The 20,000-nt window shown below is 39.5% G+C and overlaps 2 protein-coding genes across 6 annotated transcripts in view; one reads left to right on the top strand and one right to left on the bottom strand.

The window, feature by feature from the left end:
* The window catches only part of LOC138016905 (uncharacterized), a 16,046-nt gene extending 4,427 nt beyond the window's left edge, over positions 1–11,619 (bottom strand). The window contains exons 1-6 of one of the 2 annotated variants that reach the window (XM_068864077.1): positions 11,307–11,619; positions 5,210–5,244; positions 3,539–3,863; positions 2,063–2,375; positions 1,794–1,940; positions 841–969 (exon numbers count right to left, since the gene is read on the bottom strand). In XM_068864077.1, coding sequence (XP_068720178.1) covers positions 841–969; positions 1,794–1,940; positions 2,063–2,372 — 586 coding nt within the window. In that variant the 5' untranslated portion in view covers positions 2,373–2,375; positions 3,539–3,863; positions 5,210–5,244; positions 11,307–11,619. Of the gene's footprint in view, positions 1–840; positions 970–1,793; positions 1,941–2,062; positions 2,376–3,538; positions 3,864–4,480; positions 4,550–5,209; positions 5,245–11,306 lie in introns of those variants that run through there. The other variant, XM_068864078.1, reaches the window with a different exon arrangement.
* LOC138016901 (uncharacterized) overlaps positions 5,787–20,000 on the top strand; it is a 21,054-nt gene continuing 6,840 nt past the window's right edge. The window contains exons 1-6 of one of the 4 annotated variants that reach the window (XM_068864071.1): positions 5,787–5,846; positions 10,769–11,081; positions 12,567–12,713; positions 14,139–14,261; positions 16,164–16,286; positions 18,393–18,637. In XM_068864071.1, the coding sequence (XP_068720172.1) occupies positions 5,829–5,846; positions 10,769–11,081; positions 12,567–12,713; positions 14,139–14,261; positions 16,164–16,286; positions 18,393–18,637 (969 nt within the window). In that variant the 5' untranslated portion in view covers positions 5,787–5,828. Of the gene's footprint in view, positions 5,847–6,225; positions 6,411–7,894; positions 7,988–10,768; positions 11,082–12,566; positions 12,714–14,138; positions 14,262–16,163; positions 16,287–18,392; positions 18,638–20,000 lie in introns of those variants that run through there. The other 3 variants (XM_068864074.1, XM_068864072.1, XM_068864073.1) reach the window with 3 other exon arrangements.

Here is a 20,000-nt window from a genome sequence, read left to right on the forward strand (position 1 = left end):
ACGTGACGCCGTGTAATGATCTATGCATTACGTTGGATCAACACAAACAGTGATAAGCATAAACACGCTACTGTTAGGACAGATCAAACAACGTTCACGAAGGCATTCTCTTCAAACGCAGACAGCTGTTTCGGGCTTGTTGGCCCTCGTAAGTGCGCCGTAGCTAAAACACAATGAGCCTCAGTAACACTTTACCTATCTCATGTGTGTCGCTAGTCTGCGCATGCGTTTGCTTTCTAGTTTTAGCGCTAATCATCCTAGGTTTGGCCGACCGTAGTTCCATTTTCAACAGAATGCCTTCGTGAACCTTGTTTGATCTGTCCGAACAGAGGTGTGTTTATGCTTATGACTGTTTTTGTTGATCCAACGTAATGCATAGATCGTTACACGGCATTGCAGTCTTTATTGAAAAGTATGCTTTATTCTTGAAAATGGAATTGCGCGGAGCGCTATCTCTTATGGCATATCTCTATCTCCTTTTTTCTTTCGGCGGGGGCCAGGCAAATAATTCGATACAGACCACCAACCCAATTACGACAACGCAGATACATGCCAGCTGGGCTTAACGCGTAAAGGCGCGTTCGATTGGTTTTGCTTCTTCTTTGATTTGCTGAAAATTTGGCACCATGCAGACGTGTTAGAAAGTAGGCAAGCTAAAAAGGCAAAGCTAACAAGACATTAATTAAGTTTTACAGTCAACTTGTTGTTGTTGTGTTCTGTCGTTTCTTTGATTATGTTTCATTGGCCCTGAAAAGCCCCTTTGGGGAGTGGTCAATTAAGTAGGTATTTTTTAGGTAACTCAGCGAAAACCGCTCGAGAATACTGCTCTTTTCCTTTAACCTGCATTTGTGCACGTTTTTCCGTCACCAGTGAATCCTGTCTTGCAACTGCAGTTGTATGATCCAAGAGTATTATTGCATACAGCATTAACATCACAGATGGGGGGAGAAGCTGAACATTCATCAATATCTGTCAAACAAACAGTACCAAGCAAGGTGAGGCTATCAAGAGCACATGACTAGGGGAGAATAACAATCATATATTACTGTCACAGCATTTTCACAGACCGATTTATATTTTAGTTTGAATTTCCCGCAAATTTGACTCCTGCAGGAACCCGATGGTCAATCACAAGCAACTACCTTGACGTCATAGCGCCACCTAACCGGAACGGTCTGTTAAATGCCGTTACTAACTTCTTGCTAACCGAGCGCGAGGGCCGTACTGGGAAATATTGATCCGAGGTTTTTGCAGTACGGACCGAGCGCAGCGAGGTCCGTACAAAAACGACCGAGGGACAATATTCCCCAGTGCGGCTCGAGCTAGCTCGGTTAGTAAGTACTTTATTATGTGGCTTTTTAATCACATTTTGCTTTGTTTTTGCAAGCCCGTGATCGGCCCGTGGGCATTACGGGAGAATAATGCCCTACAATTCAGTCACAATTAGCCAATCAGAGCGCGGCTTATATCGGCTACAAACACAAGCCACATAATAAATAGGCTTAATACGGGAGTTGTTTGCCCCTTGTCATGGGCTCCTGGAGTAATACCCTCGATGCTCAGTTTCTAAACAGTAATATGATGATTGGCTTTTTGAACTAGTTGCTCGCATGATTAAAACAGGTTCTAAGTCTATTTATCATAAACAACATGGAAAACTTGCATCAAAATTTCAAATTAAGCGAGTCAATAAAGCGCACTGTACTGTAAAATACGGGCGACCAAATTAGCCAATCATAGCATGCTTACTATCTGAAAGATATAATAAATTTTTTATCAATCTTAATTTTTACCTTCCGTCTTCATGTCGCAAAATGCAAATACTACCATATCGGGTTTAACGCCTGACAGCCAGTATCTTCCGCTGACTGCTTCTCCTTCACTCGCCTTTATTTCTTTGCACGATACTGCTGCCAACTCAGGGATGGAACCGAGAGGGGCTGAAATCGAAACAAAGACGAAAGAATTGAGTGAATACAGGAACATTACTTGCCCTGAATCCTTCAAGAAAGACTCTTTGAAGGTACTGATGAACAGAGAAATAATTTGTTTACTTATATACCTCTGTTGTTTTGTCGGGTGAAGTAATATCTGTCAGGATCAGGTACAAAGTCCTGAGGTGTGGCTCTCTTCGTTCGATTACTGAACTCACACATGCGACGAGACAGCACAAAGTTAAAACTTTGACATCGATTATCTGTTCGACATTCCAGCAGGCACCTGAGTCCAAGATCTGCTGGCATCGTCTTATAAATATGTCGCTGTAACATCCAGCCAGATATTGACATGTGAGATGCTGAAATAAAGCATTGCTGAGTGGCCTCGCTGGCAAGCAGTTGACCGATGATAACAAAATATAATAGATCTCTCATGTCCTGAAAGAGAAGTTTGTAACAATGCCTCATCATTGCAATTCGAACTTTGCTATGATATGCTATGATTTCTTATCTTTAAAACGTTACCTGTTTGAAAGCCTGCTTTTAAGAATAAGTTGATTGAAGTTTTACGAAAGACTTTACGGGTCCGAAAATGTGAATATCAAAATTTTAACGGTATATTAAAACCATTTCAAGGTCTTACTTCCATTTTCAAGTAGCCCAAAGTTAGTCTTTTATCTCCATCGTCCTAAAATAGCCATACAGGAAATAGCTAGAATCAAGCGAACCTAGTACAAATATTCGAGAGGTGTAAAGATCTTTAGAAGGAAGAAGACCATCAATCTGGCATGAAAACGGTATAACTGAATAAAGCAACGCACGTGAAGTAGTACTGACTCAGGGCATAATATCTGTTTAAGGCTTTCCCTCGCTGCCACTATCTGCTCTAAAGTTTCTGGGAGTGAAACTCATTTGCTTGACTCCTCCATCAAATGATTTCTCCTATTCTTCAAACCAAAAAACACCACCGAATGAAGTGGAAAAACAAAGATTATTTCAATCTTCTTTAAATAGTTTGCGGCAGTACTGAGTAATATTCTCGAAACAAAATCTTATCCAATCTGTATAATCTGCGAGATCCGCTCAATCTGCCTTTTCACATGACCTTAATACAATGAAACTTTCATACAGTTCTCTCATTATTTGGCATATATAATATCGTATGATCATGACTTTGCGCAGGTGAAATCAGTCGTTTTGTTGGAAAAACGTTGTAGGCAGTAACTTTTTTTCACTGTAACGGTTATTTCCAAAATAAAACCAACAAGGACTTCTTCAGTATGTTTAAAGTAAATGCATTTGTATTGTAAGTAATTTTAAAATCAGGCCCCAGTAGTTCGAAGAGTGGGTAGCACTATCCACTGGATAAATCACTATCCACCGGATAACTCAATTGGTTTTGCTAGTGTTTATGTACTGGATAGTGATTGTTCCGGTGGATAGCGCTATCAACCATTTGAACAACTGGGGCCAGGTAGTTTTAAAATAGCCTGAGTTTCCAAAGTCAGTTATCGTCCAGCCCAGCAACTAATTGAGGATTTTTAAAATAAAATAAAATGAGTTTTTTATTAACCTGACGAGTATGCAAAAATATTACTCACCGTTCGCTTCTTAAAAGGACTTCAAAAAACATCTGCCAGATGCATATGAAGCCAGCTATAAGAAACTGAATGGGGGAGAATTTTTTCATCGATTTGAAGAAGTTGGCGGTTGCTGTTGACGACCACAGCAGTGATGTATTTTACTAATGTAGTTCAGTTTGCTTGCATCCTATCCGTAAATATCTTTGTCAGCTGATGGACGTGATATGCTAGCAGCACACAATAATGGACAATAACTTTCTCTTTGCCGGAAGGCCCATTTCATAAGACATAAATGAGGACTTGAACTTCCTTAGGTAAGAATAGTTTTGAAGTTCAAGCAATCCTGGCGAAAAAAAAAATTGAGACTGGAATTGCAGAAATACAACAGATTTTCAACTTGGTATCTCTAAAAGACTCTGACGTATTTTGGTAACAGAAAAAATAGTCTTCTTCAAGAACATATAAAGAATTTGCATCTTTTAATTTTATTTGGTCAATTTATTCCGACTAAATCTAAGTCAAAGTAAACAAAAAAATTAATTTTTCTCCTCTTCAAATTAAAGAAAACAAAATACTACGTATAGCATGACAGCGCGGTAGCAAAGAAACTTCACCGGCTATGCATTGCAGACTTAAAAAAAAAAAACGTTCGTGTCGTAGTTCATGTCAATTTGAACCTGAAGAGCCTTGTTTGAGATTGAACTTCGAAAGCCTAACGAAGAACCAACCTATGAACGTGTCATTGCAAGCGTTTCTTTACTATACAGAACCGGCAAACAAAGTAATTTCCTAATTATCTTTTTGTACAAAACATGAAGTCTGTGATGTGTGAACGCTCTAAACATGGCTTGGATAAAGCAGCTTGTGTAATTTGGACTTCACTTGCGAAGTTAACAATGCAGAAATCACAGTTAATTTAAGGTGGCTGAACACAGTTTTTGATACCTATGTCTCATTTACCTTTTCCTCTAAAACCCTTTATCCTTTGGTCGCCAAAAATGGTAGCAAACAAGTTAGCAACACGAACTTCAGGTTTTTGATAGTTAAGCTGACGTATACGCCGTTGCCATGACAACATGAATAAATACAAAAGGGCCTTTAAAATCGGTTTTGATTATTTGCAGAAAATCTGGTCGTTAGATTTTCTTTATAATTTGCATGCAACAAGCTTATAACGATTTTTCGCTGGTTTCAATCCAGTTCGACATATCATGATATCTGTGGTTCACTATGTCAGCAATGGCTAATGAATCGACACAAAACAAAAGTGAAAAACATATTTGAGGTAGGGAAAGTTTATTGCGAGCGAAAGACTTATTTCACCTTAACTTAATTTGTAACTTTTTTCGCTATTAAAATCTCTTACTACATAATTGTTATGCATTGCAAAATCGCGTTGTGAACCTTTGCACATTGATTGGTTGATGATCTGAGAAAGCGATGACTACTAGGAGGAACAAGAGAATTGCATCATTGCTAAAAGTATTAAGTAACATTATAATCAACTTTAACTATCGTGTTTGGCGCACAGTGTCAACCAGGTACAAACTCAACAAAACAATTTCTTTAATGGTACCGTTTGGTGAAAAGTAGATAGCCAAAATAACATACAAAACCAGGTTGGTGTAAGGGACAGGAGCAAAGATAAGATAAAAAAAAAAGTACAACAAAGAAAAGGTGAAAACTCACATGTACATGAGTGTTACTCCATTAGAGAGAGAAACCTAGAATAAAATTACAAACATCGTGAGCGATTACAACCACAACTCCAAATGGAAGTAGAAGGTTGCAATAGTACAATTTGGCTAACTCAATGATGAATCCAATTCAAATCTCTCGGGGTTAAGACTCTCTGTGTATTGCTTTTGCATGATTTTGTAGCTTTCTCATTTGTATGATATGGAAATACTTGGGACAAAACGTTTTATTCCCAACGGATTTGAATTGGGTACAACATTGAGTTAGCCGATTTGGCCTATGAACTGGGCCCATAGGTTCGATTTCTGCCACTCACTCGAGTTCTGGGAGCGCTCGCCCATTTCCGTAACAGCGGGTGGTAACCGAGCCTAGTGGGCCCACTGAGAAAACAATTCGGACCGGAAGTTGTTCCCAGGCCCAGTGAACTAACACAACGATAACATGCAAGCTGTTACATTAACGTACTAAGCAGATGTTTTATTGCTCTTCAGGTCTTTATAGTCTTGTAAATAAAGCTTTCTGTTGTTGTTGTTGTTGTGAGCTGAGCTGTTGTTGTTGTTGTGTTGTGGGTTCCTGCAGGAAATTCTATGGACCCTCCGCTGAGAAAAAAATGGCCGTAGGAGAAAAGGTGACAGTTTAAACAGATTTGACTGTAGGTGATTATGATTAGTAAAAATGATTATGCTAAAATATGTGATCGGCTTAACGCCACTGTTTTCAACCAGCAATGGAGACTTCCACTCCACTCGCGCGGTTTATTTGCACTAGTTGTGATTTTCTTTAAAAGCGCTAGTTGCCGTTATGCGATTGGTCAAATTAACTTGAAGCAACTTTTATTTACTAGATTTAAGTCTAAATTTTGGATTTTTCTTCAGAACTCCTTACACAGGCTCAAAACAATACTCAGGTAATAAAGGCCCTTATTCATATTTGATGAAATGGGTGTTTCGTCAGTTGACATTCGGCAGCTGTCAAAGTTGTTTATGAATAAGATACATAGAAAAAAAACAGAGGTAAAATATACTAGGGAAGTCTTCAATAAGAACCACTGCTACGAACCTCGACCGATACGACTGAATATTTTTCCACAAAGGTCCGATCAGAGCTGGCTACAGATTGCGCATGTTCCAATCAGAGCTGGCTACAGATTGCACATGTTTCTTGAAGTCCCAATAAGTCACGTTAGCGAACAGTAAGTAATCATTGTTTCTCTATATGGGCGAATTCAAAGCGTAACTTTTGAAATTAAATCACAGTATAGCTTAGTTGGAAGGAATTTGATTTTGACAAGACTTTTTACGGTGCAAACATACTGGAATTCGAACGTAAAACTCTTATTACACCCGATGTCTTTGAGCGGCTACTTCTACTAACTTGGAAACTGCAATCTTCAAATTTCTTGGACTGCTTTATTTAATTTAACTGTGACTGAGCGATTGATTTCACCTGCACAAGTTACTTTTCTGCTTTGCAGGGGAAAATTCACAGCGGTAGCTATAGTGTATGATATTATCGCCCACAGAGCTAAAATGCCGTGGATAAGGCCGGGACAGCAAAAGGAAAAAAACTGGGGTAGCAACTCCCATTTCTTAAACCGAGGAATGGTCAGTTCCAGAATGTCTTCCTTTTAGCGCGGAAAATGAACATTTGCCATGTTTGTCGTGTTGGGAAAACTGGATTTCATTTCATCCTCTAACTTATTTAAATTCTGTTTTTTTTTGCCTCCGAAACGAAAGATTTTAGTTTTGAGTGGACTAAACATGAAATGTATTATTAATTTTCTGAGTAGGGTGTTTGCCAGCATTCATTTTGCTGTTATAGGCTTTTACTGCTGTTGATTTCTCACCATGATTGAGCAAAAATACAACTTTGCGTTTGAAACCCCTATTTCCCTGTTTTCTTCTCGTCTTCCAAGGAAACGACCATTTATGTGAAAACTCGGTGTATTTCAAAAAATGCTTATATGTCAGAAGTGTTTGCTTACAACGTCTCACACGTCACTGAGTCAGTTAATTGTTTAGCAGCTGCTAAAGCGTTTCACTTAAAAGACAGTCTTTTGTGTCGTTGTTTTTCTATAAATTTCCCTCTTTGAGCTTCTTTAATTTCAACACAGCGGAGATTATACGACAATCAGGAGAATAATTTTTTTAGTACAATTTCTCAAATTCTTCACTGTAAAGAATGTGAAGAATACCAAGAAATCGCGAGACAGCCATGCACTTTGAAAATGTATGCTTCAAATTGAACGAGGGACCCACGATTCGATAATGCAGCAAGAAATAAAGTAATTCTTTACCAATCTCTTTAACCATCACATCAGCTAGAAATCCCCACCAGAGAAGTTTAAAAATTTAATCCGGGTAATTGATCAACTAAACGTGCACTTAAGCTAAATATTTCTTTCTTTTTGACTGAGCTAATTCTTTTTGCTAAAGTTTTAAGAATTTTACTTACTTATCAACTGAATTAAAGTGAAATTGCCCAACGCATGCAGTGTTCATTCAATTAAAGTTGCAACAATTTTAGCAAAGTTGCGTTTGGGTTTCTTTAAAATCTTGATTATGCTATTGTTTTCACCACAAGAGTGTCAATTATCGGTTTTTCCGCTTTGGCTAAGCCGGAAGCTTTTGGGAGATCTAGTACCGTGTGTTCAAATTAGCAAGTCAAAGTACAGCTTTATTCATACAGGCAAGACCATTCAGTGCTAACGCTAGTATCCTGGCGTAGGAGACACGTTGCATCCATGTAAAATTTACAAGAAATCTAAAGGTACAACTAAAGTAAAAATAAATTTGCAAAAGACAACTACGATACGAGTAAGATACGAATACTTACAACCTCAAACGAGAATAAAAGCATTCAAATTTGATAATATGAGAAAGTATTCCGCGCGGCGGCAGAAAATGTCGCTCGAGAGGGTTTGCCCAAACGGGAAACGGCAAATGTGAAACTGAATGGAGAGTGGCGTTATGCAGAAAGTAGTTTGATCATTTTGGCCCACAATTTGCCTCTTAACTAGATATATCGAGCTGCTTCGCAAAAGAAAGGGAAATACGGCGGCCCGTCAAAGAGACATGGCATTTCGTGATCAATTTTCCTGCTTCAAAGTTTCAAACTCGAAATTTTGAGTTTACAAACTGGTCAGTGTAAAATACAAACTGCAGACAAGGGGTAAAATGAAGAATTGTAATGTAATTGTAATGTAAGTATTGCAATGTAACTGTTGAAAAAGCCCAAACTTTTCAGAAGCGCTAACCTTAGGCACAAAACAATATTCGGACCGTAACTGTTAGCATTTGTAAAAGGTATGGGCTTTTTCAACAGTTAGATTATAACCTTAGTCTGCATTTCACCCCTAGTCTGCAGTCTGCATTTTACACTGACCAGTTTACAAACTCGAAATTTCGAGTTTGTCAAAGCAAAATTTCGTGCTTGTGAACTCAAAATTTCGAGTTTGTGAACACAAAATCTCGAGTTGAAATTTTGAAGCAGGAAAACTGATCACGAAATGCCATGTCCCTTACGGGCCACCGTAGGAAAACGTAGAATAAGGGCATTTATGTGTTTCTAGGAAAGAGTAACCTGTCGTTGGGTTTGGTTATGACGTCATCGGGCGACCGTCCATCCGTACGTCGGTACCTTCAACTTTTCATGTAAACACGAAATGTCACACTGATGAAACCCTCCTGGAACCCCGCCTTTTTTGGGCGGGAAGTTGCATGGTCATGCAGCGTACGGCATTTGATATTGGCTTTTAGTAGCTCATTAATAAGACAGTCAAGCAAAAATTTATTTTGGAGACAACCAAAAGCAAGCTAATATATCGTACAACGAGGAAAGAAGAGAAAAAGAGAGAGAGATAAAAAAGCAGTAAGCAGTCGACGAGAAGGCGATGCAAAACGTGAAAGAGATCGACTGAGAGCGCGAGAAAACAGGCGAAATATCAATGACATACAACGGGAGAGAGAGAGCAAGAAAGACCGCGAATAACGAGACGAATATTTAATTTAGTGACGAGAAAGAGAAAAGAGTAAGCACGAGCACGAGAAAACAGGCTGAATAATGGTGACGAAAAAGCTAGAAAGAGCACGGGAAAATACATTAAATTTATGGTAAGCAGTCTGGACTTGTCGTATGGTAAGCGGACTAGTTGTAAACAAAAACGTAAATATACAATAATAATAATAATTGAGAAGCTCCGCTCTTAGGCTCGCCTAAATATCTATAATGTCTTTCTATAAAGTGCCGTAACTAACCAGATTTCGAGTGGTGATGTGCATTAGGCAGCATCTTAACTATTAAATGTGCAAGAGCGGGGGGGGGGGGGGGGGGGGTGTTTTGGTGGCTCTCGCTGAATTTTCTGTCTGGATCTTTTACCCTCCCAGGGTTGTCACTGTGTATATAGGTAACCTCTTTCTAGTCTTTCTATGCCTTTTGGTATAGTTAAGACAAATAAACCGGATGGAGTCATAGACAAAACAATGAGCTTGGCCTCTTGGAATGAGCGCCATTTTTACAATGCAATACAATGCATACTTAAAGGGGCTATTTACAAGTGCAGCTGGGAAGTTGAACCAGGGACTACCAGGATCACATTCGACGAGTAGGCAGAGCGGGTCTTGAACCTGGGATCTCCGGATCTCAAGGCAAGCGCCCTAACCACTGGGCCACTGGGCAACGACCAACTCAAGCAATCCATTGCCTAAGATGAACCCTTTTAGACAGCAATTATCCGGGTAGAGCTCTATTGTAGTCTTGGTCGTGTTGTCAAGGACTGCTCCATTCAACTTTACAGTAATCGAACAACGACTAAAATTATTGTGTTAAAACCTACAGGTATTGGTGTCTCTTTTGTTCGTGCAACCTCTAACGCAGCCCAGTAGACTTACTCTATATGCCACTTCCTTATACACAAAGTCCGCGTAAATTAAATATTAAAGACGATGTCTGAACATGTAAAACTGGTCACGCAGGATATTCCCTTCAATGAAGCTTTAGTCGCTCTCTTTAGGCCTCGGAGGCAGAAACAAGCTTTAAGTTTTTAAACATTCGAAAAAAGTTTAATCTTTTCAGTTGTTACTTTCCACGCTCACCTATATACCATTGAAGCGTATATAGGAAAGTTTGTCAGAATTGCCTCCTGTTAATCGAATGTTGCCTTACAAAATCACCAGTCAAACACAGGACAATTTGTTTACATGTTAGGGTTTTCATAATGCCAAACAAATGCGACAAAGTTCAGTTAATTAAAATTACTGACCGCACGTAACATAGAACTGTCAATCAACTGAACATACTTGGAAGTCTACAGCACGTGTATAATTAACAGTTGGCCACTTGCGACGCGAGGTGAAATTGAATTTGTTGCCACTGAAGACAAACTTATTTGGTGTTCAGATAATGAAATCAATGCTATTATCTGATTACACATGGTTATGTTTTCCACTCCCCTCTCTACACATCGAACAGCCACAACCAAGTCAGCTTATTAAGCCCACTCAGGTTACATAAAATTTGAGCTTTTCTGTACCATTTCAAAATTTTTTTCAGGACATGAGACATCTGTTATATTTTGGGGTCATTGGTCAACTGCTTGCCCGAGCGGCCACTCAACAATGCCATAGTTCTGGATCTCAAATGTCAATATCTGGAAGGATGTTGCAGAAGCATATTTATAAGACGATGCCAGCAGATCTTGGACTCATGTGCCTGCCGGAATGTCGAAGAGATAATCGATGTCAAAGTTTTAACTTTGTGTTGTCACGACGCATGTGTGAGTTTAGTGATCGAACGAAGGAAGCCTGTCCCAAGGACTTTGTTCCTGATCCTGACAGATATTACTTCACTCGAGAGCAAAACAGGGGTATATAATAAAGGATTTTTATCCTTAGCAATACAGGGCAAGTAATGTAATAAAAGAGTTGAGACTCGGACGGCAACCTGAAGTAAACATTTTGCTTGCGATGAAAGTAGTGTCTTCCAGATTTTAAAACTAATCATCGATATCTCTAATGCATGGAGAAAAGATACTTAGCAATATAAATGTGGTTGAGTGAAGACAAATTAAAAGGGAAAACAGCTCACTTACGGTTGTCGTCTGCGTCTCAAAAATATTGCGTGCCAAAGCTCCCTAATGATCATAATGAACTTTAAAGAGGTTAAGCATGACGTTTACCCCAAACGGCAATTGTAGTGAGTGAAATTAGCTAGAGTTTTGCCAAAAATGTAAGAACCCCGCTTGATGTTAGCTCATTTCTGTCCTGTTAATTAGCTCCAGACATGAAGTAACTTCTCAAAGGAAGGAGGCAAGTTAAAATGAGAGTACTTTCACGCTTTTACGATAAGCAGGAGCCTGTCGATTGCCGTAAACGTCACGCCTAACCTTTCTTTTATTTAAGTGTATTTAGTGGCACTAACAGGCCAGTTACGTATTCTAACGGCTGGACTGGATCTAGCATGAAATGGAGGCTAATGCGGGCAAATTAATTTGCATTTGAAAAGATTTGCCCGCATTAGCTTCCATTCCATCATAGATGCAGTCCAGCCGTGAAAATTCGAAAATGGTCTATTGGGGACACTGCACAGGAATCAAATCCAATGAAATCAAATCGTAGGTTGGTTTTCGAGGAGAGGGGACCGTGGCAAACTCTGGAATCGACCCCGACCCACATTTGTGATCTTATCCCCTCCATCCCCTCCCCATGTTCCCGTATTTATGCAAGTTTTTGTGGGTTATGGAAGCTACACGAGCGGACATTTGCACGATCGTGTGGAGGGAAAGGAAAATAATTTTATTTAAGTGTCTAGTCTTCTAACGCTGGAGCACTAATTAGGGGACACTATAAACTGAAATCAACAAAGAGAGAGGAAAACCGGAGGAAAACCTCTCGGTGCAGAGTAGAGAACCAAAAACTTAACCCACATATAACGCCGCGCGAATCTGAAAATCGAACCCCAGCCACATTGGGCGAGTGCTCTCACCACTGCGCCATCCCTGCACCCCAATCAATCCTTAACACCAGTCAACCTCCATTTTTAACACTAGAATAACATGCACTGGAAGGTCTCAGAAGATCTACTGAAGCGTTTCTCGCTGCGTAAGAAATGCCTGTCAAAAACCGCGAAAACCCAGCCGAAAGGTGTAAGCAGATTGCATTCGCGCTAGCAAAAGTATTGTTTAATTTACTTCACAATCGCTATTGACAATTTCATCGCCAAATACCTCTTTAAATACTTTTAACATTTTCCCCAAGTTTCCTCTGAAAATGTCGCCATGAAGACTCCGAAACGTCGGTTGTATTATGTATTTTCGCTTGCTTAAATTTTTTCGGCTTTGTTTCGATTTCAGCCCCTCTCGGTTCCATCCCTGAGTTGGCAGCAGTATCGTGCAAAGAAATAAAGGCTAGTGAAAGAGAAGCGGTCAGCGGAAGATATTGGCTGTCAGGCGTTAAACCTAATATGGTAGTATTTGCATTTTGTGACATGCAGACGGAAGGTAAAAACCGTGCTCTTAATCTTAGCCTTGATAAAACAATGTTTTCTGTAAAGGGTGATGTGAGATTTTAAAGTTCTTTCAAAAGGAAGGGAACTGTCGGGTGCTAGTGGTTGTGCTAGTGTCGGCGGTGTCAAAAGAAATTTCGCGAATGATTTTGCGCTTTGCCAATGATTGGCTAAAAGTTTCGCCCAAACTCGTTATTCACCTCAACCTCGTTTTCAAAACTACTCTAAGTGTGAAATCAGTTTTCATTAAGGGCCGATTTACACGGTGCGATTTTGGCGCATGCGACAAGCTTACGACAGGCCTAAGTCACGACTTCCAATTGTCGAAGCGTTTTAAAACACGTCTTAAACACTGCTTAAAATGCTGCGACATTTTCTCTGACTTACACGACAATACGGTAAACGAGTTGTAAACCTGTCGTAAGTTTGTCGCATGCGACAAGAATCGTACCGTGTAAATCGGCCCTAAGATTAAGAGTACAATCAATTCCATGAAAAAATCGCATTTGTTCTGGGAACCCGGCGACGCTGTCGTCGGATTTGCTTGCTCTTCAGCTTCTGAGACCGTGAAATAAATAAATAAATAAATAAATATATAGATATATATATATATGGAGACCTTACAAGTCAAATTGTATAGGGAAATTTGTTATATTTTTTGTCTTATCTGCTCAAGGCTATCGTTTTATAATAAGTCACCCGAAAATAAAGTACTGAACATTTAAAGGGCATTGCATAATTAGCTACCTCTGAAAATTTGAATCGGATATGCCAGATAATCTCTGAGCAATGATGGGTTGAAAGTTCGAACTTTTACAAAGAATGCATTGGGATCAAGCGCTTTTTGCACCCAAAAATTTATCAGTTGTTGGTGGCTAAAGACTGCACTATATAAATTTCAAGATGCCTTCTGTGAGTAAACATGTATGTTAATAAACCAAAACGTCAGCAAAGTTCTAATATGTTTTAGATCAGTTTATTTTTATGTTTATACATTTAAATATATGGGAGTGGATAGGTGTTCCCAATTAGCTTATTATGTAGCTAGATACATGAAAGACCCGAAAATAATAAGAATTGTATTGATTGATTGATGAAAAAATATATATATCCTGACTGCGGTTTTAATGACTCTAACGAGAATTATTGTCCTAGTTGCGAAGGGACCTTGAAAAATTCTAGACTTGACGGGACTCAAACTTAGCCGGTCATCGTCCGATTGCACTGCACTGCTCTACCATGTACCATGTCAGCAAATAAACACGTACAGACCGATTGATTTTATTTTCCAATTATACAGTCGGCATATTGTCTGTCCCTTTAGTTATTTGCCAACTTCATTCTTGCATTACGGTAACCTATTGGAAACTGCATCGATGGTTTAAACAGGATACAGGATACAGTGCGCCTTGTTTTGCAGATATTGATGAATGTTCAGCTTCTCCCTTGGTCTGTGATGAGAATGCTGTATGCAGCAATACCCTTGGATCTTATCAGTGCAGTTGCAAAGCAGGATTCACTGGTGACGGAAAATCGTGCACAGGTGAAAATAAACAAAATGTTAAGTTACCTCAAAGCGGTTTCCAGCTGATTGAATGTAAATGCTCGTTAATTGACTTTTACATGAGTACGTATTGCAATTTTCCAACAAAATCTCGTGAAACATTCTCAGCAAATTTAAGATAAAGCAAATCAATTATGACTTGCGCGCACACGTCTATAATTAGCGGCGTGTATCTGCTTTGCGTAGCGATTGGCTCCTAAGACTGTCTGAGTTTGTTGTGATTGCCTTTTATTGTTATTACGGTAAATACATGGAAACTATTCTGGTCAATGCGAAAAATGAGGGTATGCAGGTTAAATAACTTTTCCCGCGGCTGGCGATGGTGAAATAGGCGGCTGTGATCGCATCGAAAACCCAAGACAATCGCAAGAGCCTGATCAAAGGATAATCGGACGCAGGTAATAGGTTTTATAGACGGCGAAAGACCGCCGCTAATTGGCTTTTATTGAAACGCCCGGGTCTGCTAATCTTGCATTATCACACGTATCCGAGTAAACAACAAGCAAACAAACAAAAGAACAGTAGCGCGAAAAAAAGGAAACAAAGAAACAAACAAATTAAATAAAACGCTGAGTGCTCTGCCATTTCCGTTCGCTTTCAGTATTTTGACATCTACTTCGGTGATATGCGCTTTCTATCCCTTGTGCCACGCCCTTGTGTTAAGACCGGATGTTGAAGGAGATCATGCTAACCGCTTAACAATACCTTCCCCACGACACAAAATATCTGACCATTTGCAATCTCAACCTCTTTATAATTTTCGTCCTGAAAGCCGTTTACAGTTCCGAGTTCGCCGTATGGGAATAGTTTCTCACTTTTTCAACGAAGCACGTGCATCGATCACGACGCCATGTTTGTTTATGACGACGCATGGGTTCACGGATGTTGTTGGTAATTTTTATAATCTCGCAACTGAATCAAATAAACCTCTCATTTATCGAGATAACTCTTAAAGAAAAGTAAAATTCAAGTCAAAACGTGAGTTAAAGGTTTAAAACTATATAGCTAGCGAAAAACTCTGCCGTCATTCACCGGCTTACTGCTACATAGACGTGAACCTCAACCTCAAATGGTCACGTGACTTTTAGACGATTGCGGTTTACGGTGTTACAGAGACTAACACATATCGTGCATTTTACCCTTCGACACACCCATCCGAAAAATTGTTTTTTTTGCCCTGAGCGGGACTCGAACCCACGTCTCCCTAATTACTAGTCGGGCATGCTAAGCCACTACACCATCAAGGCCACCACGCTGGCAACGCAGCAGATTAATGGGGCGACTTTAGCAACGTGGGGATTCCTAGGGCCCAACTTTTCTTCACTTGAGTGTATATACACACTTGAGTGTGTTAGTCTCTGTAATGTAGTCTATACCTTTCATTGCCTCGAAATCTTTCACTTGCGGTTTACGGTAAACAAAGAAAAAGCCTATTACATTAGTTGCTGCGCGTGACTTGCTTCCACTACATAAAGGAACTGGGAACTAGACTTGATATTGGTTTCAGTCATTTCGCTACCAGTTGTTTCGCCACCACATTGTGACCGATCCAGGAAAACTACACATCGCGAGACTACCTGATGGCAGTTCTTTTCACGTTAACGTAAAAAAGGGAGAAAGTAATTGAGAAGGAAAGCGACGGCAGTAAGACCCGTACGGTATCCTTTTTCTCGAAAGATGTCAGCGCTTGAGATAGTTAACTGACGTTTATGTCAGGTACAACATTAAACCCGGAAATTTCGAAACGTCCTTCTCTTTTGTCCGCATCGATTCTTAAGTTCGATCTCTCGTGCAAAAGCTCTTCATTTGTCTCCATCAAGCCAATCACAACAGCAAATCACACTGCCCTGACGGCTATGTATTTTTTTCTTAATTAAACAGATATCAACGAATGCAATGCTTCCCCTTGTGACCCCAATGCTGTCTGCAGGAACAAGGAGGGATCTTACAAGTGTTACTGTAGGATTGGATTTACTGGAGATGGGAAAAATTGTCAATTAATGGGTGAGATCGCAAAATGATATAGTAATATACCTATTCTAGAGAGCGGTGCGAAATTAGAGTCATGAATATATGTCCTATCTCTGCACAGCCGTTCCTTCTACAAGAAGAGGTGGTAAACCGAAACTCATTTTGTTTGGAACGCGACAGCTACTAAGTAAAATCCCAGATGTCATAGTTCCTTTTCTTGGCCAAATCCTAGTTCCAGTACCTTCAGTTAAAGATTTGGGTATCATACTAGACTCAAACCTTACATTTAATGAACATGTTAACTCATTGACTTTGTCCCTTCCTACTACTCTGTGCCAGATAAGCAGAGTCAGACATCTATTTTTTAAATCCGTACTTTTCACCATTTTGAATTGCTTTGTTTTTAGTAAGCTTTCTTATTGTTCTACCGTATGGTCTGGCACATTTAAGCATAACATTGATAAATTACAGCTTCTACAAAACGTTGCTGCTCGCTTGTTAACTAATACTAGGACGTTTGACCATATCTAACCAGTCTTGCGGGAACTGGGCTGGTCCTCTATCAAACAACAGCTGTTAGTACGTGATGTCACCCAGCTATAAAAACAGTGAATGGGCTTGTGGCCTCCTACATAAATAGCTACATCAGGATAATAACAGGAATCCGTAGTTATAATACCAGATTCAGGGAAAACCTATACGTTCCTTTCACTACCGATCTATCAACACTTGGAACTCGCTAAGTGCAAACACAAGAAATATTAGTAAAACACTCACTACTTTTATATTATGTGTGGTGTAAAATTAGAGCTATGTCACACTGAGAACTAGAGGTTTGAATGCACGACTACAATAGTCTTTAGAGTTTTTATTAGTCAATAACATATGTAATAATAACATTGGTAAGCTATAGCCAGTCTTTTCTTTTTGTTCTTCAAATTTGTAAATTATATCGGAAGAGCCACTTGCTGAAGATTTAAAAAAGATCCTTTACTATATTGTGGTGGAGAAGTGTGGATGGAGTGAAAAATCCCGGCCTCATGAGAAACGCAACCAGCAATTATATACTGTATCCCTAGGTTTCAGTCTTAATTACTCTTAGATTGCCATTTCATGAAGAGTTAATTACGCAAAATTGAAGTTAACAGGACATATAAGATATTAAACGATAGACTAACTAGACTCCTAGTGTCTTTAAATTTTGACAACAAATGAACAAAAACCAAGATCTTAAGTGACAGTTATATTTCGGTATAAGCTATACCATCATATGCATCAGACTAAACATTTAGCCTTTATCCATAATTTATTCAATTTACCGGATAGTTTAAATAACATTACCACACCAACTATTTCTGGCAACAATGAATACGCAATCAATGTAGTTCAGAATAACACCACGGTGTTAGATTATGACGACAATTGGAACCTGCTATTGTATAAAGAGGCCTTCCATATCAAGCGCCAATCGCCATCACTTAACAATAGATTAAAATCCAGCAGAGAACTCTGCCTGTTCTCTTTAGTATACATCTCACTTTAACTATTTAAGCTCCTAATTTTTGTGCGCATGTTCAGTCTGATGATGGTATAGCTTATACCGAAATATAACTGTCACTTAAGATCTTGGTTTTTGTTCGTTTTTTGTCAAAATTTAGACATGATGAATCTACTCGGTCTATCGTTTATCTTATATGTCCTGAAATTATCATCAGGTTCTGGCTTTTAGAACTTAACAGTGAGATCGCTCATCCATTGGCTAAGAAGACAATCGTAATCACAGTGGCATTTCCAAATATGAATGATCCAAGATTGCGACAACCCCTGACAGGGTTTCTGAGTTGCAAGCTGCAAGTCTTTTCTCACCCAAGAAGATCAACTGACCGAGGCTTCTCGCGGTCGCGATCGGTTCCAAACCTTTAAAACGAACTGCCACTCGAGATACGATATCGATGCTCAACCGCAGTTGACATTATTAAATCAAAACTCAAATATTTTTTCATAAAAAAGGCTTACTTTTGATATTTATACGCTTTTAGTTCTTTTTAGAGTCTACTTTAAGTTTCTTTTAAATTGAAAACTTCAAACATTTTTGTTGTCACGGGCTCCAGATTAAATTGCTGCTATTTGTTTCTTCAGGGCGAAATTGTAAAGAAATCAAGGAATCGCGTCCATCTGCGGGGGATGGTTTGTACGTGCTGGACCCAGATGGAGGCAACCAATCCAACGCATTCCAAGCCTATTGCGACATGACGTCATACAGTGGAGGTTGGACCATGTGTTACACTACCGATGACAAAGCAGATCCAAAGGACAACGTCAAGTATGATTCGCAAAAACCTTACGGAACCAATGGGTATTCAACAGACTGTAACAACATCCCTGTAAGTATATTTAGTTTTTTCACTTGGTTACCGCACACCGGTAGGTCTCACTCTGTCGCTCACTGTTGAGCATTTAGACCGCAAAGTTACAACATAAATCGAGCAACTTTCCCCTTGCCCTTCTTACCTTTTCCTTTGTCTAACGCCAAGCGATTTTACTTGTCAATGGAGACCGGTTAAGGGGTCGGGAAGGGTTTAAGGTGGAGTGACCGTGGAATACTTCAATAGCGAAGGGCACTTCCACTAGAAACATAGATTAATTGAAAAGAATTGATATGCAGACGGCTTCGGAGGAAGAGGCTCCCATTTTGATCCTCGGTGACTTCAACGTCTGTTTCGACTTCCCCCTGATCCATGTAGCTATAGCTTTAAATACCCGTAAAATGGAGCACTGAAAGAGGGAGGGGGGGGGGGGGGGGAAAGGGCGCACCGTCGGCTTCCATTGATACCAGACTCATAGTTGAAGGAGCCACTCCGACATTATGATAAAAATGACTTTAACTTCAAATGATATTTCAAAAGAATTGGCAAGAAGCCAGTGCAGGCCAGTGATTAGGGTGCTTGCCTTGAGATCTGGACAACCAAGGTCCAAGACCCGTTCTGGCTTCTCCTTGAATTTGACCCTCGTAATCCCCGCTGCTTCAACTTCTCGTCTCGTCTATGTATACACTCATGTCCCTTTTAATAATCTCTTTTCCTCCTTCACTTATATTATAGCTTTTACAGTACTTTGTCTAGCGCCAGACGATTTTACTTCTTAATAAGGAACATTAAGGGCCAAAGGGTTAATCCTAAGCATTAAGAAGCTTAAAATACTTTTATTCACGTCGAAATAAAGCCGGCTTCTAAACGTTTGCCCCAACAATCTTACCCATCTTTCAACTAACTGAGTCGAGGCCTTCGGAATAGGGCCGCCTTCAACATACCCCTTGAATGGCTCGAACTAAAAACAAAAATAACGAGAAAACGAATGTTAGTCAAGAGGCTTGATGCTTTTAATCGTGCACTAATGTATTTCTTCCACACTAGACAGAAAAACTTTTTATCTTTCATAGAATTATATTGGCGCCCCCTCAAGGCATTGCGATTGAAAAAGAAGTCACGATTTAGGGCCGTTTATACGACAAAAATAAACCAACGTCAATGTTTACGTCTTGCCTCGTTAACGTGCTCCAATTCATCTAAATTTTCAAGATTATAAAGCTTAGCACAAGTGTTGTACTAATTGGCGAGAATATATATAACTCAAAACAAAGCAATATATTTGTAGTGTTTTAATTATGCACATTACCCGAATGAATTCTAGACCTGCGTGAACGTGCAAAATACAAATTTAGAGTATATCAAAATCTGTTTAATTAAA

The sequence above is a fragment of the Montipora capricornis genome, chromosome 9, assembly GCF_036669925.1.
Source record: "Montipora capricornis isolate CH-2021 chromosome 9, ASM3666992v2, whole genome shotgun sequence".
Taxonomy (NCBI): Eukaryota; Metazoa; Cnidaria; class Anthozoa; order Scleractinia; family Acroporidae; genus Montipora; species Montipora capricornis.